At 32.7% G+C, this 10,776-nt stretch overlaps 1 protein-coding gene across 1 annotated transcript in view; it reads left to right on the top strand.

Annotated features, from left to right (window-relative positions):
* LOC110115701 (GPCR-type G protein COLD1) overlaps positions 1–10,776 on the top strand; it is a 79,066-nt gene that overhangs the window by 62,275 nt on the left and 6,015 nt on the right. Inside the window, exons 9-12 of the mRNA XM_020849015.2 lie at positions 940–966; positions 1,136–1,222; positions 1,582–1,653; positions 1,887–2,017. Of these exons, the coding sequence (XP_020704674.1) occupies positions 940–966; positions 1,136–1,222; positions 1,582–1,653; positions 1,887–2,017 (317 nt within the window). The remainder of the gene's footprint in view (positions 1–939; positions 967–1,135; positions 1,223–1,581; positions 1,654–1,886; positions 2,018–10,776) is intronic.

Genomic DNA, 10,776 nt, shown 5'->3' with positions numbered 1-10,776 from the left:
ATAGAACTTGCAAAGTTCTTTGGATATTTAGAGGATTTTGGTGATCAAGAATCTTTGGTTGATAGATGGAGGATGGATCCAAAAATGTGGTGGTTGATTCATGGAGCTTCAGCACCGCTTCTTCAAACAATAGCAATAAAACTTTTTGGTCAAGTATCATCCTCTTCCTGTTGTGAGAGAAATTGGAGCACATACTCATTTATCCAATCAATGAAGAGGAATAAAATAACTCCACAACGTGCTGAAAATTTAGTTTATGTACATACAAATCTTCGTTTTCTATCAAGGAAAACCCCACTTTATATGACAGGTGATAACAAGATGCGGGATGTTGCTGGAGATGGGTTCGAGTGCCTTGATGATATGGGATTATTGGAGGTTGCAAATCTTTCTCTAGATGAACCAGAGTTGGAAGCAATGATATTCAATGATGATGATATTGAAGGCCAAAGACCAACATCTGAATCTAATTTTATCATTCCCTCTATTGAGTAGTTAGACCTTCATGTTGTATTAAATGATTTTTTGCTTATATTTTTGTGTTTGTACTTTGTACTAGACATTTTGTACTAAACATCTTTATGTTATAAGCTAAACAAGTTATCATGAATTGATTTATTATTGCTTGACATTTTTACTATAATGTCACCTTAATTTTTACATATTATATTAAAAAATTATTATGCCGTATCCACGCCGCACCCGTGTCCTATATTTTTAAAAATTGCCGTGTCCCGTGTCCATGTCGTGTCGTGTCGGTGTCGTCGTGTCCGTGTCGGTGCATCATAGGTTATGGACTACATTTGGCTTCGATTTTTTTGCAATATGTTTTTTTTTTTAAATAATTTTTCAATATATATGTCCTGCATCCTTGACTTTCTCGTTCACATCTCTTCTTTCTTTTTGCTTACCGTTTTGTGCTCTTGGTTTATCTTGCAGTCTTTACAGAGCGTGGTGTTCAAGGAGGTATGATTTGTTGTATAAGTACTTAGAAATCTACTGATTATTTCATTCCTTTCAGAATTTTTATTCAAGAATTAAAAGTGACTTCATTGAATATTAAGGTTATCTTGTATGTGTCCTCTATGCTAATTTATTTTGTTGTTTTCTTCATCCTAATTTCATTGCTTGACAGGCTGGATCAGTCGATCCAGTGACAATGATAATCAGCATACTCTTGCAACGGTTTGACATAGGCTTCAATACTGCCCTTCTATCACAAGTAATATTCCTTCGTGCTACAGACTGTTGAATATTTTTATGGCTCTGAGCTTAGTCCGTATCATGATTTATTTTCTGTGAGTAATAAGGCTGTACAAAATAAGAACCGAAAGTTATAATTGGTCCTTTAATATTGAAAATCTGGTATATTGAAGAATTTAACCATTAATTTCGTGAAGCCTAGTCATCTTGATGTGAGTGCCATATATGATCATGAGTGCTGAGTATCATGATCAATAACATCAGATATGATAACAAATTATCTGAAATGTATTTCCTTTTCCTGCTTTATTTTTTTTAAACTCTGCAAAGTTTTTGGAGATAAGCTAACATTGATTCTGTGCTATTTTTGTGCCTCAGTATGTTTCTTTGCTATTCATTGGAATGCTGGTTGTCATGTCAGTTAGAGGCTTTCTATCAAATCTCATGAAGGTAATGGTTTATTCAAGTTCATTCATCTCATAAGCCAAATGCATGTACGTATATTTTTACCTTCCAAGTTATAAACATGGGCCTCCAACTGCTGGAATAACTTTTTTTTTTTAAATATTTATGCATGATTAAACTTGATATAACATCTTGAAGTTAGCTTTAAAAAAGATTTGTTAAATGTTCTTAAGTCCCTGCTTTCCTTGTATTCACGCCATGCTGTTATCTGTATGCAGTTCTTCTTTGCTGTTTCTAGAGTTGGCAGTGGGACATCTTCCAATGTTGTTCTTTTCCTTTCTGAGATTATGGGCATGTATTTTGTGTCATCCATCCTCTTGATAAGAAAAAGTCTAGCAAGTGAATACAGGTATGCCCACATTGCTGACAGATCATGTAGAAATAATTGCATGTTTTTGGTTTATTTGTTTATTGTTTTTATGAAATACTTGTTACCTATGTTAATCTATAGAATTGTTCTTCTTCAAGCATCATGAGATGAGAGTGCGAATATGAATACTTGCAATTTTTAATATGGCGGTTGTTCTAGAATTTGATAATATACGGCAATGTTAAGTGAAAATTATAGTTGATGTTGAGCTGGATTGTGTCAAGAAAAAAACAAAAATTTGCAAAGTTAGAACCAGCGCCGCAGTGCCTCGAACATTAGTGTCGCAGCACCTTCAATGCCTTAGTTGCATCGTGAGAGTCTCGAAAAAATTGCATTTAATCCAGTACCCCTGCAGAACAAATGACAGTGCTGCATCGCTATGAGTGCCGTAGCACTATGAGCGCTTCAACATCACCAGAGGAACACCGCAGCACTTTTCACTCCATCAAATTACAAAAATTTAGCGCCCATTCTCTAGAGTGTCCCAACACCGGAAGACAAGCTCAAGCACTATAGCGCCCATTCTTTTGCAGCGCTGTGATGTAGCAGCTTAGAAAGGAAGGGTAGCGCCAAATTAGCCAAGTGTCATGCCGAGTCAACTCAATGCCATAACAGAGCTAGTTTAGTATCGCCGATGCGCTAGTTCATATTTTAACGTCGCGACGCTGCTCTGTCGAGCGCTGCGATGCCCAAGTTAGTTTGTGATAAACCATTTAATTTAAATCAATAGTCAAATTGCACTTACACTTGTAGTATATGAGTTCATTTTGAATATTAATAAAGATGATTCTTTAGGATGCTTTGTTCATGATTATTTAAATTAAAATTGTCACACTTTGATCATTTCAATTTACATCTAAATGGTGACGTATTATCTTACATTTTAACTTGCAAATTTTTATTTGGATCAAATGGAGCAAATACTTTACTTGAGGATAAGCAAGAGCTTAAGTGGGGGGAGGGGGGTTGTAATGCGAAAATTATTCTTAATTTTATTGTGTTAAATTCAAGTAAAAATATTTGTTTTTGTTGATATTGTGCAGGAATGTCTCAAAAAAAAAAAAAAAAAAAAAAAAAAAAAAAAAAAAAAGATAAAAAATTGCAAAATTAGAACGAGTGCCACAACGCTCCAAAAATTAGCACCGCTGTTGGAGAATTTTTGTCATTCTTAACGCATTGCATATTTTGTGATTGAGTATAACATAAGAAAGATGATATATTATCTCAAAGAATAAAAATATTATTTCTTTATGAACCTAATAACAAAATTTATAATTTTAACAGATATTCCTCCATTCAATATTTGGTTGAATGGGGTTTATTTTTATTCTGGGATATAAATGCTCCATAAAGGCAAGCCCCTATAAGTCAGTTATTGTGGTTACATCATGACTTTAAAATTAAACCAACTCTTTCATCATCTTTGTTGCTTGCAAACAAACTCCACTTGCAAATTTTTTGTCCTTAAAGATGATTCAACGTGCATTATGGGTTTGACATCATATCCATCTATATTTTTGTTTCAATGCAGATGACAATCACAAGTTAATTATTGTCATTCAAAATTTCCATGTCAAAGATCGTAGTGTATTTATGCATGAGTTCTTTGCTTACATGAAATTTGAATGAATTTCATTTTCTTAATTGGCATTTGGATTCAAATTGAGTGATAATCCGATTGGGAAATTTTTTATTATTCCAATCAGGTTCCTTCATTAATTTTTCGTTTTAATGATCCATGGTTATCACGTTAAATATTAGGCATAGGTCCAAGTTCATTCAATGTCAATTTGAGCTCAAAATAGGTTCTTTGCTATTCAGGCTAAGTTCAAGTCCGAGTCCTATTTATTGTCATTTGTTTCAAATCCAAGTCCATTTTAAGTTTGAGTTCACTTAAATCCCTTTTGTTCAATTAAATTCGAGTCAAGTCCTTGTTCATTTGATGCAAAGTCTTCTATTTTCATTGAAAAATTTGGCAGCCTCCCGGCGTCTCCCCTTCTTTAGGGGAAAAATCAAGAGTCAGCCTTCCCCTCCACGCTACATGAGCGCTTTAGGTAGATGTTGGGTGACACCGCGGTTGCATTTTCTTCAATATCCGCTACGCTACATGAACACTCAAGAGTCTTTGGCACCTGTTTAAAAAAACACAGTTGTTTCCACACATATGGGTGCTTAGTTTTCGTTCCCCTCACGCTATATGAGCGCTCCGGGGATTACCCACTTCGTTGCAAGCGTCGCACCAGTTTCTCTCCCTCTAAGCTACGTGAGCGCGTAGGGAGGTTTGCCGGCTCACCGTAAGCGTCGAGTGTGGGAATTTTAAGTTAGAAAATTATACCTTTGCAAGTGTGGAGAGGTTGACGACGATGAGAATGCACAATTTTTTTATTTTCATCATTCTCTCTTTTTTTCTCTTTTTTTTCCTATTTCTTTATTTTTGCTCCTCTTTTTTTTTGCATTTTCTTTCTTTTTTTTTGACTTCTTTTTTGTTTCTTTTTTTACGCACATGCACACACACAATGTGTATGTATATATATATATATATATATATATATATATTGATATTGTTTTTCCCAAACTTGGGTCAAAGGGGGTTGACTTGGTCAAATTGATCAAGCCAGACTCTAAGATCCCTCCCATTGTGTTTAATGGGTCAAACCAAATTTGTTGAGCCAAGACCCAGGCCCTTGGTCAACCTGGTTGACCAATTCAACCTAGGTTGACCCAATTAGCCCAAACCTTACCATATTTTGAATTCTAATCAATTTCAAATCATCCTTGCCTCAATCCCTTACCTAGTTGTTTCTAATTGACCAGGTCAACTCATGGCTTGGTCAACCCAAGCCTTGATTGGTCAAATTTGGCTTATTTAGGTCAAATTCTTCCTATTTAATGCATTTAAATACTTCCTAATTATCCCTTGACCCAAATCACGGCCAAATAAACATGTTCCCTCCTAATTACTCTAGATGTGATCTAGACCTTCCATCATAAGCCTAAGAATTTAAATAGAGCTGTTAGAGCATCTTAGAGGGGGATCTTGCATTCTATTCTTTTCAAGAGCCCCCAAGTACGAGATTTCCCTTTGGTGAACTCTCCAAACCTTCCCCCACCTTCTTCCACTCAAACCCACCGATCAAAGCCACCTCCGGCCACCATTGACTCAAAATCCGTCCAAGCTTCATACCCTTCGATCAAGAATGTTTCAAACCGCGACTTCAACTAAGGATGTGCATGAGGACAATCTTCAAGCTCAGAGAAATCAAAACCTTGAAGATCCCACGGTAAAATCTCATGAAATCTCTAGCCCTAGGTCATAACACAGAGTTAAATAACTTTGCGAAAAATGCTTTTCAAACTGTGAAAACAGCTCCCCATGAACTCTATTTATGTCCTTAGCCTAGTTTTAAATTTTCAAACAATTTGATTGAGCCGTTTGCGATAACGAGTCATAAAACCAAATCTAGGGCATCTCGGTGGTCTGCTACAGGCGTATGTTTTATCCCGCAGTTCGTCTGACTGCGGGTTGTGATCCAGCAGTTCGGATGTCAGTCTAGCATGATCCTGACCGTTCGATCCAGACCGCGGACGATCAGACAACCAACATTAATCGCTGGCATGGTTAAGGAATATAGCGGCCCATGGTATTGATTAACCAATGATTGCCGGCGGTGCAATCATTGTGCCGTCGCGCAATCATTGCCTCGCAGTTTGGGGATTGTGATCCAGCAGTTCGGATGTCAGTCTAGCATGATCCTGACCGTTCGATCCAGACCGCGGACGATCAGACAACCAACATTAATCGCTGGCATGGTTAAGGAATACAGCGGCCCATGGTATTGATTAACCAATGATTGCCGGCGGTGCAATCATTGTGCCGTCGCGCAATCATTGCCTCGCAGTTTGGGGAGCAAACCCCATCTCGCCACGTGCCCCACCGAGCCGCTATCGCCGCTTATTTATTGTAAATTAATTTTAAATTAATTTTAAATGTTTTTAAATCATATTTACTTTAAATAATTTTTATAAATTATTTTTAAAATAAAAATATACATATTATATATCAAAAAGTAAAATTAGTTTAAAATATTAAATATATTTTAAATTATTTTAATCATTAAATACTTGGTATTTTTTAAGTTAATAATTAATTATAAATAATTTAAATAGTTAATAAAATCTAAAATTTTATTTTTAGTATATTTTATTATTTCAGATAAATATTTACGGTATATTTATTTTTAAATTTAAGTTAATTTAAAATATATTATTTAATTTTTTTTAAAAAGAATAACCTTTATATATTAATACATAATTACCATTTAATTAATAATTATTCTATTTCAAAATAACAAAAAAATTATTTTCAAAATCAAAATTTTTTTTTAATTATTTAATTTTAAATTAAGAAATATCCTTACTTTAAGTATTTTTTGATTAATTAAGTACTTAAATTCTTAATTAATGATTAATTAAATTTAAAAATCAAATATTTTCCCAAATATTTTAAAAATTCTTTCTTAAGTTTTTTTAAAAAAGTGGACCTTTAATATTTAATTTAATTTAATTTAATAATTATTTTTAAGTAAAGAGAGAATCACCCGACTCTATAATCTCATAGTTGTTGCATCCTTGAATGTGAATTTATTATCTTCATGAAGATCATATTAATGCTTCTCCGCTAAAACCTAGTAATTGGAAGAGTTGTGTGAAGAATCTTCTTTGTAAGCGACTAATCTCAACTGTTATTTTAGGGGATTCATCGTTGAAAATCAATCACGTATGCATCGTTAGATTAAATTGAATGTTTTATGATCTTAACTCCTTATATGTGATTTAGCCTAAGTCGTTTTAAAAAAAAAACCGCTCTTAATGTTTTAATCTCGTCGTTCAAATCTATCTAAAGACATAATTATTTTGTTCTCTCTAAATTTAAGCGTGGCAAATTCATTAAGTATATCATCTTTGCATGTATGTTTTCACATCATACCCGCTAAGTCAAAGGGGTCAAAAAGGTGACTTTTTAGAAACATGCTAGGATTGGGGTCCTAGCAACAACAACAACAACAACACATAAGCCTTTATCCCACTACGTGGGGTCGGCTACCATGAATCCTTTTTCTCCATTGTGTCCTATTAAAAGTCAAATTTCTCGTTTAAATCTAATAAAGAAAGGTCATTCCTAATATTTTTCTAACCAAGTCTTTTTAGGTCTACCCCTACTTTCTTAACATAAGTCAAATCTAATACCTCTACTCCTCCTAACCGGGTCATCGCAAGGCGCGCGTTTTATGTGACCAAACCAACTAAGGCGACTTTCTCTAATCTTATCTTCTACTGGAGCTACTCCAACCTTTTTCACGTATATACTCATTTCGTATCCTATCTCTAAGGGTAAAGCCACTCATCCACCTTGAGCATCCTCATCCTCTGCCACACTTAACTTAGTATTATGCTTCTCTTTTAAAAGGCCAACATTCGGCACCATAAATCATTGCAGGCCTCACTAACATACTTAAGTAGAATTTTCCCTTAAGTTTGAGGGGTACATTTCTATCAACATAAAAGCCCGATGCATTCCTTCCACTTCAACACATCACACTTGAAATTCTGCTGATAATATCCCATCTATTTCACCAATCACTCTGAACAATAGATCCAAGATATCTAAAACGTGTACTCTTTACTAATGACTTGATCGCCCAAAGTCACAATCCCTCACTAGGTCTATTACTACTAAAATTACACTCCATATATTCCGTTTTTAGATCTACTCAAGCGAAAACCTTTAGACTCTAAGGTTGACCTCCATAATTCAAGTTTACCTTCACTCCCCTCTCTAGTCTCTTATCAACAAGAAAGAATATCATCAGCAAAAAGCATAACCAAGGTACATCCTCTTGCAAATGTCTAGTGAGAACATCCATGACTAAAGTAAAAAGATATGGGCTTAAGGCTGATCCTTGATGTAACCCAACCGAAATAGGAAAATACTTGGTCAATCCACTTGTTTTTGAACACAAGTAATAGCTCTGCATACATATCTTTAATGATTTGAATATAAGCCATTATTGACTCTTTCTTTTCAAAGAACTCTCCATAGCACTTCTCTTGGACTTTATCATATGCTTTTTCTAAATCAATAAATATATATGTAGATCCTCCTTATTTTCTCTATATTTTCTCCATCAAACCTCTTAATAAATGTATGGCTTCCATAGTCGACCTACCGGCATGAAATCACAAATTGATTTTGAGAAACATTAGTATCACGCCGCAACTATGTCTCAAAACTCGCTCCCATAGTTTTAAAGTATGACACATTAACTTAATACCTCTATAATTCGACAATCTTGTATCACACCTTTATTCTTAAAAAATAGGAATTAACACACTCATTCTCCACTCATCTGGCATCTTCTTAGTCTTCAAAATAGTATTAAAAAGTTTAGTAAGCCTATGAAATTCATTCATCTCCTAAGCATTTCCACAACCTCTATTGGAATATCATCAGGTCAACAGCTTTTCCACCCTTCATTTTCTTTTAAAGCCTCTCTAACTTCAGTTTACAAATACACCGATAACATAAATCTTTTTATTTTCATCTAGGGTGCTAAGGTCACTATAGTCAAATCTTATTTTCACAATCTTCATTAAAAAGTTTAGCAAAATATCTCATCCATCTTTGTTGAATATCATCTTCTAAGAAAAGTATTTTTTGATTCTTCATCTTTAATACACTTCACTTGAACTAAATCCTTACTACTCACTATCTCTTTGTTTGGCTAACTTATACATATATCTTTCTCCCTCTTTAGTATCTAATCTATTATATAAATCACTAAAAGCTAATGCCTTTGCATCGCATAATCTTTCTTAGCATCCTTACGAGCCACTTTTATATATTTTCCCAATTATCATAATTTTTAAATTAAACCAATTTTTATAACAAAGCTTTATTTTTAATTTTTTCTGGCACATTAGATTCCACCACCAACTATTTTTACTATTGGGAGTTTTCCCTTTGATACTCCAAGGACATCTTTTGCAATATCTTAATATCAGTAGCCACTTTTTTTCGCACATAATATTAGCATCCTCATGCACAGACAAAATTTTAAAGATCTAAAATTCTTATTCAAAAAATATTTTTGTTAATATTCTTTAAATGCCCCCATTTAATCCTAGAAAATTGTTTTAACTTTATTTTATTATTTTATGCCCCTTTATCTTAAAGTCCAAACTAATAACGATGTTGGGTACATAAATTTCAACTCGAATACTTACAATCTTTGCAATGAATATTTAATTTTCTATAAGAAATATGTCAACTAGTTGTATTATGGTTGTTTATATCCATTTTTATAAGTGATGAGTGCTATTCCTTTTTAAGTCAATTTGGGGTCCTAGCATTTTTATTAAATATTGGACCTTATAAAGGAATAGTTAGAACATTGAGTTTGCTATATTTAAAATTTTCTACGCAAAGTTATGATTTTTTAGAAGTTTTGAGCCTTACTTATTGAACTACGGTTGACAGGAGGGTTGACTTTTTAATCTATGTTGATTTCTGGAAGTTCATATTTTTAATAATATTATATTTTAAACAGAGTTGAATGCTTTTAGTTTATCCAATTTAAATTTTTTAGATTAGTTAATGATTTTCAATGTTTTAGGCATTTAATGAATAATTAAAATTGTGTAATTAAGGGTGTTTTAGGAATTTTGATCCAAATCAACTCCAAGTCTCTTGGAATCACCTCCAAAGATAAGGAATGACTAAGGAAAGAGTTCCAAGTGTTTGAAAAAAATTGGAATTTATAATAATTTTTAATTATTTAATTTATTTAAAGGAGTGATTTCAATCAAAATTAAATAAGGTCCAATTAAGGAGCTTAATTTCTGAGTTAAGAATGAATTCTAGAGAGTTTTATATAATATGGATAATTTTTTGATTTAATTTGAATTTATTAGAATTTTTCTGAAGTTATTTTTTTTTTCTTAGAGTTATCGGGGCTTATTAAAGGGTGAATTAGGGTTCGTTAATTAAGCAGCTTAAAGGGTTCTAAAAATTTCTAAAAATTTTAGGGGGTTTAAGATGTCACTAAGTTTAAAATTTTAAAATTTCAAGTCAATCGAGATGTATCCTAACTCCTAGAATTTCTTAAGTTTGTCCTTAGGGTGTCGCTACGTTAAATAGGTTATTTAAAAAAGTGTAATCATTAACCCTTGTGGTAACATAAAAGGAAATGCAACATATTAATGACCAGCATGTCCTTAGAACTAGAGAGTCTAGACTAAGTGCTGTGTAACCTACACATGTAAGAAGAGATAAACAATATTAAATTATGATTAACGATGTGATTAGTGAAAAGATTGAAATCAATCACTCACTAATCCTCCTATGAATTCTATTCAATATGCATAATCATTTTGAAATTCAAATTGACTCTCAAAAATTAAAGGATTTAAATGAGAGGTCGCTGACCACCAAAAGAGATTTTGAAAATAGTTTCAATAGTAAAATTTTAATTTAAAATATTTATTAAATGTATTTTAAGTATTTAAGTAATTAAATTATTAATTATTAATTAGTTTCTTAACATCAGAAAGTAATTTTATAAAATAAAACACTTATTTTTTGAAAAATTTAAGATTATTACATGAATTTTTCTAATTTAAGAATTGATTATATAATATTTTAATGTTTAAAAGTTAAATTAACTATTTAAAATAATTCA

The sequence above is a fragment of the Dendrobium catenatum genome, unplaced genomic scaffold, assembly GCF_001605985.2.
Source record: "Dendrobium catenatum unplaced genomic scaffold, ASM160598v2 fragScaff_scaffold_1125, whole genome shotgun sequence".
NCBI classification, from domain to species: Eukaryota; Viridiplantae; Streptophyta; class Magnoliopsida; order Asparagales; family Orchidaceae; genus Dendrobium; species Dendrobium catenatum.
This window is presented reverse-complemented; position numbering and strand designations above follow the sequence as displayed.